This window comes from Psammomys obesus, unplaced genomic scaffold (assembly GCF_907164565.1).
Source record: "Psammomys obesus unplaced genomic scaffold, mPsaObe1.curated_primary_1811, whole genome shotgun sequence".
Classification (NCBI taxonomy): Eukaryota; Metazoa; Chordata; class Mammalia; order Rodentia; family Muridae; genus Psammomys; species Psammomys obesus.
The window spans coordinates 15495571-15508658 of record NW_026596064.1 but is presented as its reverse complement, the minus strand read 5'-3'; the positions used below and the strand labels follow the sequence as shown (position 1 = coordinate 15508658).

Sequence of the window (13088 nt, the reverse complement as noted above, 5' to 3'; positions counted from 1 at the left end):
ACACACACACACACACACACACACACACACACACACACACACACACATGTATATACACACATATATATGTATATATACATATATCACACACACACACATAGAACATAAACATTCTGCACTAAGCCAAAATGGACACGATGTTTGGAACAAGTTTTAAACCAAAGCACCAACAAGCGAGTCAATTTCATTTTTTTTTCATTATTTTTCCTCCTTTTTAACTCACCTTGTCCATCCGGTCTCTTTCCACTCCAAACCGACCTCCATAGCCATGGGATGCTTTAGGCCCTGACTCCAACTCTTTCTTCTTGAGAATGTCATGCTCCTCCGACACTTTGTTCCTCAGCTGGTGGATGCTGCAAGTAACTGTATACTTGAGACTCGCCTCCATCAGAGAGGTCAACAGACCCAGGAAATGGAAATCTTCTGTAGTGAAGCTCTGAGTCCCCCCCCCCACCCCCAGATATCGTGACAGGCTTAGAGTAAGGGGCTGGTTCAACCAACATAGCCTGATTTAAACCCTCTAGAAGCCAGGACCCTATGGTCTGTTCTATCTCTCACTGACATAACCTTGTGATTTTTAGGTTCATTTTCATGTTCATCTGTATCACAGGTCAAATGAAACCTACATACTAACAACTGAGGAGTTGCTCTCTCTCCAAAGAGACCTGCCTTTGACCCCCTGGGTGGTCTGTCTCAAGAAGCAGAAAGATATGAAAATACATTTAAATATATACATCCCTGGTCCAAAAGCCTGCCCCCCGATAATTTTAAATATGGAAAAGCTTAATGTTTAATGATTGAAAGATTACAGATAATAGCGAAAACAACCAATCAGTATGCCCTGTAAGCGGAAAACACCTCAGAAAACGGAAATGCTACATTTCCATAACAGAATGGGGGTCATTCAAACTGATGCTTATAAAAATGGAGCTTGGGGTAAATTTAGTTATTCATTAGGATTGGATGTTTTTTTCAAGCGTTAACATTCTCCAACCTGAGCCCGATAAGTTGGGGGGATAACAAACAGAAACGAAGCCACAAAATGCACTCATCATCTGCTAGAACAGCTTAAAGTTCCCCATCATTTAGATTGGGGTTCTGCCCCTGAGAGCAAATGACACTGATGGGGACAAAGACACTCAGTCCTCTTGCTTGCTTTATGCTCGCTTCCATCTTTACTACCATGAAGGCTGCAGCACCAAATAGGGTAGAGAGCCACAATCTGTTTAACCTGAAGATATGCATTGACAGCTCAGAGGCCATACCAACAAGTGATTAAGCAAGGATTCAAAAATTTGGAAACAGAAGGACCCCTGGCACCACACAGAAATATCTGGATGAGAGAGCTCTACATTTTAGAGACCCGACTTTCTGCAGTAAGCAAAGGTAGTTACTGTCCCCAGGACTCCACTAGCTCAGGCCCAGAAGAGGCTGGTCTCAGGTACAACATCCACTTCACAGTAGAGACGTTGTCCTTTCATGGAAGATTAGACCCATCTGCTGGTCTAGTGGGATAATCTCACCGGAGGCTTTTAGAAAGCCTTTCGGCTTTAGCCACGGTTAATTTTAGAGAGCTGGCGATGAATCAGATGAAATCCATCCCAGTGCTGGAGGCACCCTGTGTTCCCATGCCCCACCTGACCCGTCTGGCAGCAGTGAAAGCAGAGATCCAAGAGCTTGTGAATGGCTGTCTGAGGTCCCCAACTGAAGTATTCAAGTGAGAAAGGAAGGGTTGGGGAGAGACAACTGAGAAAATATGCAAATCCACCTACTGAATGGCAGGCTAGTCAGAGGACTGTACCAACCCACGACAGTATCTGAATGAAAATGTTGTGGACCAAAAGAAATTACAAAATATTATGTTTATTTGTTTGGTTTTATTTTTGAGAACCCAGGATAGCTCCTACCTCCCTGTGTAGCCAAGGTTGACCTTGAACTCCTGATCTTCTCACATCCCTCCAAGGACTAGGATCCCAGGCATCTGTAGCCACACTCAACAGAAAATCCAACTTTTTATAAATTTCTTTAACCATATAGCTGAATCCATCCTGAGTAGCTCTTAATACACAATAATTTTATTTGATAAATATCAATTAAACAACTTTGAGTGTGAAGCATTTAGAGGCTCCGAGGACACAAAAAATCTCAAGTATGGGGACAGTGGACAGAGGGAAGTGACACAGGGAAGCAACATATTACATTCAGAGTGGCAAGGATTCTATTGACAAAGCAAGACAACCTAGCAAAATCCAGGACTTCAAACGTGAAACAGGAGAAAGGACAGCACTTTTGGGTTTTACTGGAAACAGCCCAGTTGAGGAATGGATACAGAAATTGTGGTATATCTACACAATGGAATATTACTCAGCAATAAAAAACAAGGAAATCATGAAATTTGCAGGTAAATGGTGGGATCTGGAAAAGATCATCCTGAGTGAGCTATCCCAGAAGCAGAAAGATGCACATGGTATATACTCACTCATATAGACATATAATATAGGATAAACCTACTAAAATCGGTACACCTAAAGAAACTAATCAAGAGGGAGGACTCTTGCTAAAATACTCAATTCCTATCCAGAAAGGCAAAAAGGATGGACATCAGAAGAAGGAGAAAAGAGGGAACAAGTCAGGAGCCTGACACAGAGGACCTCTGAAAGGCTCTGCCCCGCAGACTATCAATGCAGATGCTGAGACTTATGGGCAACCTTTGGGCAGAGTGCAGGGAATCTTATGAAAGAAGTGGGAAACAGTAAGATCTGGAGAGGACAGGAACTCCACAAGGAGAGCAACAGAACCAAAAACTCTGAGCACAGGGGTCTTTCCTGAGACTGATACTCTAACCAAGGACCATGCATGGAGATAACCTAAGACCCCTGCACAGATGTAGCCCATGGCAGTTCAGTATCCAAGTGGGTTCCATAGTAATAGGAACAAGGACTGTCTCTGACATGAACTGATTGGCCTGCTCTTTAATTACCTTCCCCTAAGGGGGGAGCAGCATTACCAGGCCACAGAAGAAGACAATGCAACCACTCCTGATGAGACCTAATTGACTAGGATCAGAAGGAAGGAAAAGAAGACCTCCCCTCTCAGTGGACTTGGGGAGGGGCATGCGTGCAGAGTGGGAAGGAAGGAAAGGTTTGGGAGGGGAGGAGGGAGGGAACCACAGGGGGGATGCAAAGTGAATAAAGTGTAATTAATAAAGAAAAAATAAATAAATCCTTTTAAAAAGTAAAATAATAATAACAATAAAGGCATAAACTAAGAAGTTATGACTATAAAGTCTTTATTCACAAACAATATGATCACGTTTGGAAAAGCCAAAACAATCTACAAAGAAGCTACCAAAACTATTAAGTATGTGGGGCACAGTTACAGGATACAAAGTCACTGTACCAAGGTTGATTGCATTTCTATCTACCAGCCGCAGACATTTGAAAACTTAGAGGTTAAAAGAAAGTTATACTCATGACATAACATGACATGAAACATCTTAAGATAAATATCACAAAATGTGAATAAGACTTGTACCCTAACAATACTTGTGAAAAAACACTCAAAGACGATCTAATAAGTAGAATGCCTCAGGCTCATAGAATTGAAAACTCAATACAATCAACACATTTATTTTCCCCCTAAGTGACCTACATCTCCAGTGGAACCCCATTCAAATAAAAATCTCAACAGACATTTTCCTCTCCAGGAGCTGACTAGCTGATTCTAAATGTATGACGCCATAAAATCCTAGGACAGTAAAGAAAACGTCCTGAAGGAGTACATGGTTGGGAGCCTGTTTGGTTCCAATGACTTAGCACACAGCTGCAGCCACCACTGTCCTGTGGTGTGTGCTGCCAGGGCAACCACATTGCCTCATGAGGCAGAACAGAGTCCAGAAGCCAACCACACAGAAGGTCAAAGAAACCTGCTGAGTGAGGGGGAAAAGGACAGAGTTTGGATTGTGCTTGGCAACTGGATATCCGTAAAGAAGATGAGCCTTAACCTCAGCCTCATGTGCACATAAATATTAAAAGATACATTTTTAAACTGGGTCAAATGTTAGAGATGATCTTCACAACTTTGAGGTAAATTTTTTTCTTAGATATTAAAAAACCTCACTAGTGATAAAAAAATCTTTTTATATAAATTAGAATTCAAATCTTGTGCCTATGAAATAATACTACTAGAAAATTAAAAGAGCAATCACTGCTCTTGGATAAAATATTTATAAAATACACATCTTACAAAAGTTCTGTTTCTAAAATATATAGAGAATTCAGTAAAAAAGGCATTTTAAAAGTAAGAAAATATTTGCACACGTTTTAGAAAAAAGATAGACGAAGAGCCATGGTTGGCACATGAAAAATGCTTAATATTTACTCACCCAAGAAATATAAATTAACATCACCACATACGCACAGAGTGGCTAAAATTCAAACTACTGACAATAACAAGTGTTGGCAAGGACACGGAGCAAGTGAAACCCTTACATTTCTGGCAGAAATCAACTATAGTAAATTCCTTTTGGAAAAAAAACAGATGGGCAGTTTCTCAGAAGGTAAACGCACACTGACTATATGAATAAGCAATTAGATTTTTAAGTATACCTTGGGAAAAATAAAAATATGTCAACAGAGTGTCACACTCAAATGCTCATGATGTGTTTTTAATAGACTTAGATGTTTAGCAATACAGCAATAAAGAAACCAAACTGTAATGTACTACACAATGCATGCCATTTGACAAGAGCAAGAAACTAATACAGACAATGTTCTAGCTAGAACATTTCAAAACATGCTCAGAAAACCAATTCAAGACAGTACAATATTTGTTATTCATTTCCTGAAACTCTAGAGAGACCAAACTAACCACCCTACATTGATAAAAAAACAAACAAACAAAGAAAACAAAAACAAAACCTCAGCATTTCTGTGTGGGCTGGGCAGGAGGCACTGAGGACTTTTAGTGGTAACTGAAATCTTCTGTGTTCTCGCTGTGCTGGTGGTTCCTTGTGGTATTATCAAAATTCACTGAACCATCTGCTTACAATTACTTACATAATTACATACCCTGATTTTTAAAATAGGAAATGAATGAATGGTAGCTTTTATGTACTCCTAAAGAGGTCCACATGTATGCAGTTAGCATGGCATGTTGTTAGAGCCGAACTATAATATATGTGCCTGCTTTAAACAAAACAGCAGCCTTAGGGAAAGGGGATGGTTGATCACGGGAATTCACATTTCAAAAAGAGAGTTGTGGACATGGCAAACCATGTTCATTAGAAACAATATGACAGAGTGGCTAAGTACGCAGCCAAATTCAAATTATTATTTGTCTATATCATGTCTCTATCCTTAGACGAATTGTTAAAATCCAGAATGAACATCTTACTTTTCTATACTATCAGAATGACATCATCCTCTGTGGCAGGCATGACTGACTGCATGACAACTCAATAAATGTTGCCCTATGTTCTCATGAAGAGCCATGGATCTTCACAATACCCCTGTGAGGTAAGGAGGGCCAGTGCTATAATCTCCAGTCACCTGGGGAAATAGTGACAGAGTGGTGAAACTCTTCTCTTAAATGCCCTGGGTGCTGGCATGGCAGAAAGGGCACCGGTCGCTGGGCCTCCAAGGTTCTCTTTCAGTACATGCAGTACTGTGTTATTCTTCATTTCCACTTTGTGAAGGACGGCAGGACACAAATGTAGGCTAAGCCACTGAGACAGGCCCTTACAAATACGTCAGTGAGACCTAACCTAAAGACCTCAGGGAGCATCAAAGGCCTTGTCTGCTATCGTGTTGCCCAGTACGGTCTGGGAGCTGACCTGTTTTGTTGTTGTTTGTTGTTGTTGTTGTTTTCACAATGAAATAAGGTAAAAATCAAGAGTATGATTTTAGATACATGAGCAAAAGTTTTACATGGTGATCCTGTATCTGTTAACTATAAAAGTAAAAACAAAAAACAAAAAACAAAAAAAAAACTGTGCTTATGTCTTCAACCTCATTGTTTTTCAACCAGTTATGTTTTATTTTACAGAAGTATCAATCTGATAACAGAAAAACACTTGTGCTTGCCAACAGAGAGTTTAGGAATCACTGCTTGGGGCTAGGAAGGATCCTTTACTAACCATGGGGAAAGATAGCGAGAAGGCATCGACAAACATGGAAAGGACAAAGGGTGATGGATAGCCCTTGACAGTGAGCTCATTTCTATATACAACGGATGAGAGATGTCAGAATCACTTAAGTTAGTCTCGGCATTAGAAAGCCATCCCCAGACTAAATTTATTCAGGGCTGACCTAGAGGCATCGCAGTGGTGAGGGGGCAGGTAGCGCGCCTACTAAGAACCACAGTCACTTCCTTTTCCTGTTTTGAGTCAGCTCAGTCTGGCAAGAGCTCTCCTCTCCAATTTCCCCTGAACTCCCAGGGTCTTGGTAATTTCCACCTCACCAGGAAGGGTAGTTTAGTGGGCACCATCCAAAGAATATCACAGACTTTATGTTGAAATGTCCCCTGGAGGGCGATCTGATCTAGATGGGAAAGCTGAAGCTCAGAGCGGGATAAAAGATTTGTCCAAGGTCACCTAGCCCATTCCCAGCAGGGTCCAAGCTTTCGTGCCTGGAAGGCTCTAACAAATAGGGATGGAGTAAGCCTTTGAGGCAATATCGCCAGCCTTTACTGTAGTGGATGTAGATGGGTTGGGTTAACAAGGAGGCCTGCAGAGTCATCACTACACCACCGCACGAAGTCAAGGTGATGTGCACAGCAGCAGTCTGCAGCCCAGCCATTTGTGCAAATACAACCATGCAGGAAGAAGGGAGGTATCCGCTGCTGCGTGCTCGTTAGGTTTGGGGGATGGAAATCTGACAAACTAGATTAGCAGAGCATAGAAATAACATCGGCACTGTGCTAAGAAGTACCAAGTGCCAGCAGGCCCTCCAGATCCTATTTATTGAATTCCATCCTTCAGGGTAGCTGTCATGATCCCCATGCATTAATAAAATGAGCTGCAAGGACATTAGCTATGACTAAGTTCACACGGCTAGCAATGACAGAGCTGTGAACCCAATCAAAATCTCCCAAGCATTTCCCACAGGTTCATGGCAGGATTTTAGAAGTTGTCCTCAGAATCTTCTACTTCTACCTAACATGCAAGATGTAGGCATTGGGAGGGGAGAGCTCCTCAAAAGTGGTCCCTCATCTTGGCAACTCCCAGAACACCAGAGCCTGTGTCCTTCACTCAGGAAGGAAAAGAGCTTTGACCTTGAAGCTGTGAGCTCTCAGGGGAGTGAGCACTACAGAAGCTTCTGGAAAGCTCCCTCTTCCTGTGCTTTTTCTTTGTCACTCTACACACTTTCCAGAATTGCTTGATTTGTTTGGGACTAATATTCAGTTGGGGCTGGAGAGATGGCTGAGGAGTTGACAGCACTGTCTGCCCTCGTAGAGGACCTGGGTTTGATTTGCAGCCCCCACATGGCAGCTCTGTAACTCCGTTGTCTGCAACTCCAGTTCCAGCAGCTCCAATACCCTCTTCTGGCCTCCCTGGGCAACAGGGCCACATGTGGTAGATAGACATACATACTGACAAAAGACCCATCCGTATCAAAATGACTAAAGAGAATACAAAGTGAATACTTAGTAGAGCTACTTTAGTCCAACCATTGACCCTGTTCAGTGACATTCCAGATCTACACATACATGTGCCAAGTTTCCTAAGTCTATGGCTACTGCAATATGGGCATTACTGACACTTTTTAAAATCTAGGGGGAAATGAGCCTAAAATATTGTTAGAGTGTGGGAGGAAGAAGAGGAGTTGGGAATCCAGCTGAAAAGTATCTTAATCTTGCCAAACCTGGTACTGTTGATTCATTACTTTCCAACTTTCACTCTTACTAATGAAAATAGTCATTGTGTTTACTTTGCTACTGAAACATGGCAGCCTGGTGCCACCCCAAACCAACAGTCCTCATTAGATGAGCCTGAATAGTACATGGACCAGAGATGTGATTCTCTCAGTTGCCTAGTACAATAATCCACAGAAAATCCTAGATACGCCCGTATTGACTTCCCTCTCTTTGAGACAGTCTCATGTATTATAGTGATGCAATATTCTAAAACTAACCCCTAAAGTCTAAGCTATCGAATTTTGCTGGACCTCACAGCCAAAGTTAACAATACACCGTATTATTAACTTAACACTTAAGACTGTTAGCCTGTTAAACAGGCCTTTAAGAGAACAATGTAACAACCAAACTTGTTTGCCATGCGGTCAGTTCTTTTAACTTAAGCTGATGCACAGCTGCAGTCTTGAGCTATGTCCTCTTCCACTCCCCTGACCCAGACAAGGCACGTGCATCATTTACTTAAAGCAGCAAATACAGAAGTTGAAAGCAGTTTCCTAAAATCTAACACAAAAGTTGAAAGCAACCATTTATAGGTATAAACAATGATATCTGCTATCTGGGTCAGCTGGAGCCAATGACTCTATTCCTTGTAAAACTCTGTTAAGGATTTTTGTTACATACCCCACATGCCTTCCCCTGTGTGATGCTCCCTATGCTGTTTAATAACAACAGAGCAGAGCCTTTTGTTAGGGAGGTACAGGCACAAACACACAGCAGTCACACACAAGGCAGACACATGGACAGACAGATTCGCAAGTCAGCCTTCAATCAGCTGATGGATTCAGACACAGACAGCAGACAGACCGACAGAGGACTGAAGACACAGAAGCATGAAGTAGAGAATTCAAATCTAGACTGCTTCTTGGTTAGACAAGGGAAAGTGCTTTCATTTCTTTCCTTAATGGGACACTGGTGCATTACCAGTAACTCAGAGTTAATCACTGTAATCATTGTAATCCATGCAATGTAACCCAGGCTAGCCTTGACATTGAACTTCTGATCTTTCTGTACCCCGTACTCTCCCCACAGCCACCTCCCTCCATCCTGCAGTGCTAGGATTAAAAGCATAAACTATCACATCTCATTTATTTAGTGCTAGGAACAAACACAGGGCTTCATGCACACTAAGCAAAAATCAGCCTCTTGAGCTACACTGCCATATTGATTTCAAGAAAAATGATAAGTTGTGTCATTGACTTGAAGATTAAATATCATTTCTAAAATGGTTTTAGTCATCATCTTTTCTGGATGTTATATTTCTTTATATTAAGGTTCTCGCTTTTTATCAAGTAGTCAAATGCAAATTTGTGTCTCAAGTCACTGTACCAAGTATGAGAGTGGATATTGGCCTCACTACATCATTTATGGAGGAGTTCTTTTCTTTGACATTTTACTGATGCCTTCCTTCTTTTGCTGAGACAGCATCAGTTATGTAGTCCTGGCTGGCCTGGAACTCACCATGTAAATCAGGCTGGCCCTGAAGTTACAGATATCCCCTTGCCTCTGCCTGATGGTGCTGGAATTAAAGGTGTGTGCAGCCACACCCAGCACTGAAGTCTTTAACCCATTGGCGATCACCCTATACTCTAAGCACATGTTCTAAACTTATATGAAGGGATAGATGAATGGAATTTGATAGATAATTGATAGATTATAGACAGACAGAAGAGATACATAGGTGATAGATAGATAGATAGATAGATAGATAGATAGATAGATAGATAGATAGATAGATAGATATAGAATGAGAGAATCTGGTATTTGTGCCACTTCTCTGATTGCCTAATATCTGATTGAAGGAAGGGAGATAGTTAATATAACAGACTCCCCATACCCCAGGGAAGTGATAAAGCTGTTATATATAAAAGACAAATAATAATAAGACAGATGGTAAGATGGGAGAGATGAATTGAAAACACATGAAGACACAAAAACATACAGCAACAGATTCTAGCAAAAAAAGAAATAAATGTAAAGATTCAGACATGGCTGTTGCCTTTCTGCACACTCCCAGAAGCAGCAGGGTTTCCATCAGCTCTTCCCGGGAACACATTTCCCCCTCCCAGTCCTTCTGGTACCTACTTGATGTGCTCTGTGCGTCCAGAGCCCTCGATGGTCTTGGCTCCCCACCGCTGCTCCTTCTCAGAGATGTCATTCTACAAAAGACGGCACGCAACATCGTCAGCAAGAAATGCGCTATGCAGCAAGCCTCTCACCACCGACACACACCCTCTCTGTCCCCTTCTCCAGGGTCTTTACTCTCACTCACAGCTGCATGTCTCCCATCTCAACCCCACAGGAAGGTTAAAATTAAGCTAGTGATCTTAGGCATGTTGGTGCTTATTCTCAATCACCCATCCTTTCCTCTTTTGGTTTCCCATGACATCTCAAATCACAGGCCAGAGGAATTCAAGGCTCAACTGATCATCAACTTCAAGATAGAATCACCTAGTCCTGCAATGTCACTATAAAATGCATCCATGCCCCTCCTCTTCTGTGCTTAACAAGAGCTAACATGCATTCCTACTAAGGAAAGCTAATGGTTCTGAAAGTCTATCTCACCATGAAGGCTGTCTTAATCTCAGATAGCCCTTTCCTAGCCCCTTCAAAAGTCAGAGCGGCTGAGATGCACCCTCCCCTGCATTGTCCAAGCTACTTCCCTACTCACCACAAAGTCAGGGTCTGTGTCCCAGTCATCACCCTGGGTCTCCACGGAAACAGACACATCATGGCCTACTACAGACTTCCACATCTGAGGGTGACAGTTGGTGGAAATAATTAGGAAAAAAAAAAAAAAAGAATCGAGAGAAAGGATGACGTCAACTATATGGGCAATCGGATGTTGCTTACCATCCTTCTTCAGAAGAAAACAAGAGCTGAAGCAAAGCAGTTAGAAGCTCAATTTAAGATAAGTCAGTATGGTCTGAGCACACCCAAGTCTGCAGAGATCTCAATATAGACGCAGGCAACAGAAAACAACCTTCTGTCAAAGTGCTGGGATTGTTCACTATGTCGATAGCTTGTAGGGGTGACCAGTGGTCACACAATGTTCAACCATAGGATTGTGGTGGCAGTTCACCCAGATTTCTCCATGGCCTTTCTAGCTTCAGAACATACGAGTCCAGGGTCCCTCCTGTCTATAATCAGCTTTAACTGACTTCCCACCTTTCTGAATCACTGCCCCCCACATTCACTCTAAGACAGGTCACCAACTAAACAGCTGTAGGTCATCTGTAGACACAAATGGTTTGAAATTCACCAGTTAATACACAGGGAAAACTTAAGTGAAATGAATCCTCAATTTTATCTTATTGATCAATTCTTATCTTCTAATAAGAAAATTGAGCCTTCTGCATGGTGGTGAGGGGAGGCAAGAAGGGACAATGCCCATCTGCCCTGGTAGCCTTTGGGATTTCCTGGCCCGAAGACCCTGCCCATCCTTCCCCATCAGATGTCTCCACCACTGGAGACCAGCCTGGTGCTCCTTACACTCTTCCAAAGGACACCCTCTTCAACCACTCATCCCCACATCTCTGTCCATCTCGGCCCCAAGGCTCCACTTTCTATACCTACCTGGAAACCTCCATCCCACATTTGTTAATAACCCCTAGAAGATCAGCCTCAGAGAAATCAGAAGTAGATGGGTTAAAGAGATGCCAAGGAGCAACTGGAGAAGTGGTGAGTTAACACGGCTGTCACTGTGAGCTACTAAGAACAACTCGGCCTTTCCCCATGGTAATAGCTACTGATAGGAGAAGTAAAAGAGGACCCATGACCCACATTCTAGTAGCCTCTGTTTGACATGTCCTCGCTCTTAGGCTGTTCTGCAACAGAAGGAAACCAGAAAAGAGAAGTAAAATATGCATGAGAAATAAGGAAACAGTGAGGTCTGATGGTCTCATCTTGTCCTTCTGTCCCCACCCCCAGGTAGCCTCAGTCCAGTAGCCTCAGCCCATCTCTCCCATCAACTCTCACACTCATTTCTAAGAGTAAAATAACTTAATATGCTTGTACTGTTGGAGGCTGGACAAGAAACCTGGTGAAGGACAGTGACTGCCAGGCACCTCTGATGCCTGATGGCAGGGCTGACTTGTAGCATCAATAGTCAAGAGATCCAGAGACACCCAGTAATAGGACAGTCCCTGTGGGGTACCCCCAGTCACAGACTAAGACTAAGCAATCCACCGATATTAACTTCTTCCAGCAAATCACTGATTTTTCTGCTCTTGTTCCCCAATGTTAAATAATGAAGCGTTTAACACAGTTGGACTAAAGGCCCCTCTCTGACACTCTGGGATACCCACGAACATAGACACTTACCCCAGCTGAACAACCAATCACATTTGGATTTGGCCCCTGAAAGTGCTTGGCTCAGCACTGGTGTTCATCTGTGGTTAATTCCCATCCCCTTACATTTCCTGTGTGTATTTTATGTCCCTGCCAGACCAGACAAAGGCACACTTTGTCTTCATCTTCCGTGGATCTCCTTCAGCTTAGTGCCCAGGGGCAGCCAGCCTTCTGGAATGGGCTGTGTAGGTCATCAACAGAACCCAGGGCACGCTTGGCCGGGCCCACGGTCCTAGGTGGCTGATCAATCACATTCCTGAGCGCAGGTCATTTCCTTGTTCCCATCCTCAGACGTTCATTGTCAGCCCCCGAACACAGGCCTTATGACCATCAAAGGTTCAACGCTATTAGCCACGGCCTCCCTCAACAAGGACTAAGTGCTATGCAGACTTCTCACACACACTTCCCCTGCGCTCCCCAAGTATCCCTCAGCTCAGAGTACCCACCTTGACTGTGTGCTTGGGCTCTGGCTCTTCACTTCCACACCCGGCGACCCCTCCAGCAGCTACCACTTCAGGGCAAGAAACGGAGCAGCTGCTTCAGTTCCGTTTTCAGGTTTTCTGTCATTTCCTGCCACACTGTCCTCATAGCTACTTCCTGAAGTTTGAGTCAGTTCCTTATGCTTCGGGTACTTAAAAGGGTTAAGGGGTTTTGTGTCTAGTATTTTGCAAAGTTTTTTTTTTTTTTTTTCCAGGTCACGGGAAAGTTATAAAAATGACCGTGGAGACTCATCCCAACCAGTTAAGACAGGTTCAAGAATGCTGTAGGACCACTCTGTGTCCTACCCAGGACAGCTGCACCTAAGAAAGTGAAAGAATTCAGGACAA

General features: G+C 42.9%; 1 protein-coding gene across 2 annotated transcripts in view; it reads right to left on the bottom strand.

The window, feature by feature from the left end:
- The window catches only part of Hcls1 (hematopoietic cell-specific Lyn substrate 1), a 24928-nt gene extending 12167 nt beyond the window's left edge, over window positions 1-12761 (bottom strand). Inside the window, exons 1-4 of one of the 2 annotated variants that reach the window (XM_055625258.1) lie at window positions 12708-12761; window positions 10583-10666; window positions 9997-10070; window positions 224-353 (exon numbers count right to left, since the gene is read on the bottom strand). In XM_055625258.1, coding sequence (XP_055481233.1) covers window positions 224-353; window positions 9997-10070; window positions 10583-10666 — 288 coding nt within the window. In that variant the 5' untranslated portion in view covers window positions 12708-12761. Of the gene's footprint in view, window positions 1-223; window positions 354-9996; window positions 10071-10582; window positions 10667-12234; window positions 12296-12707 lie in introns of those variants that run through there. The other variant, XM_055625259.1, reaches the window with a different exon arrangement.
- Window positions 12762-13088: the final 327 nt, after the last annotated feature.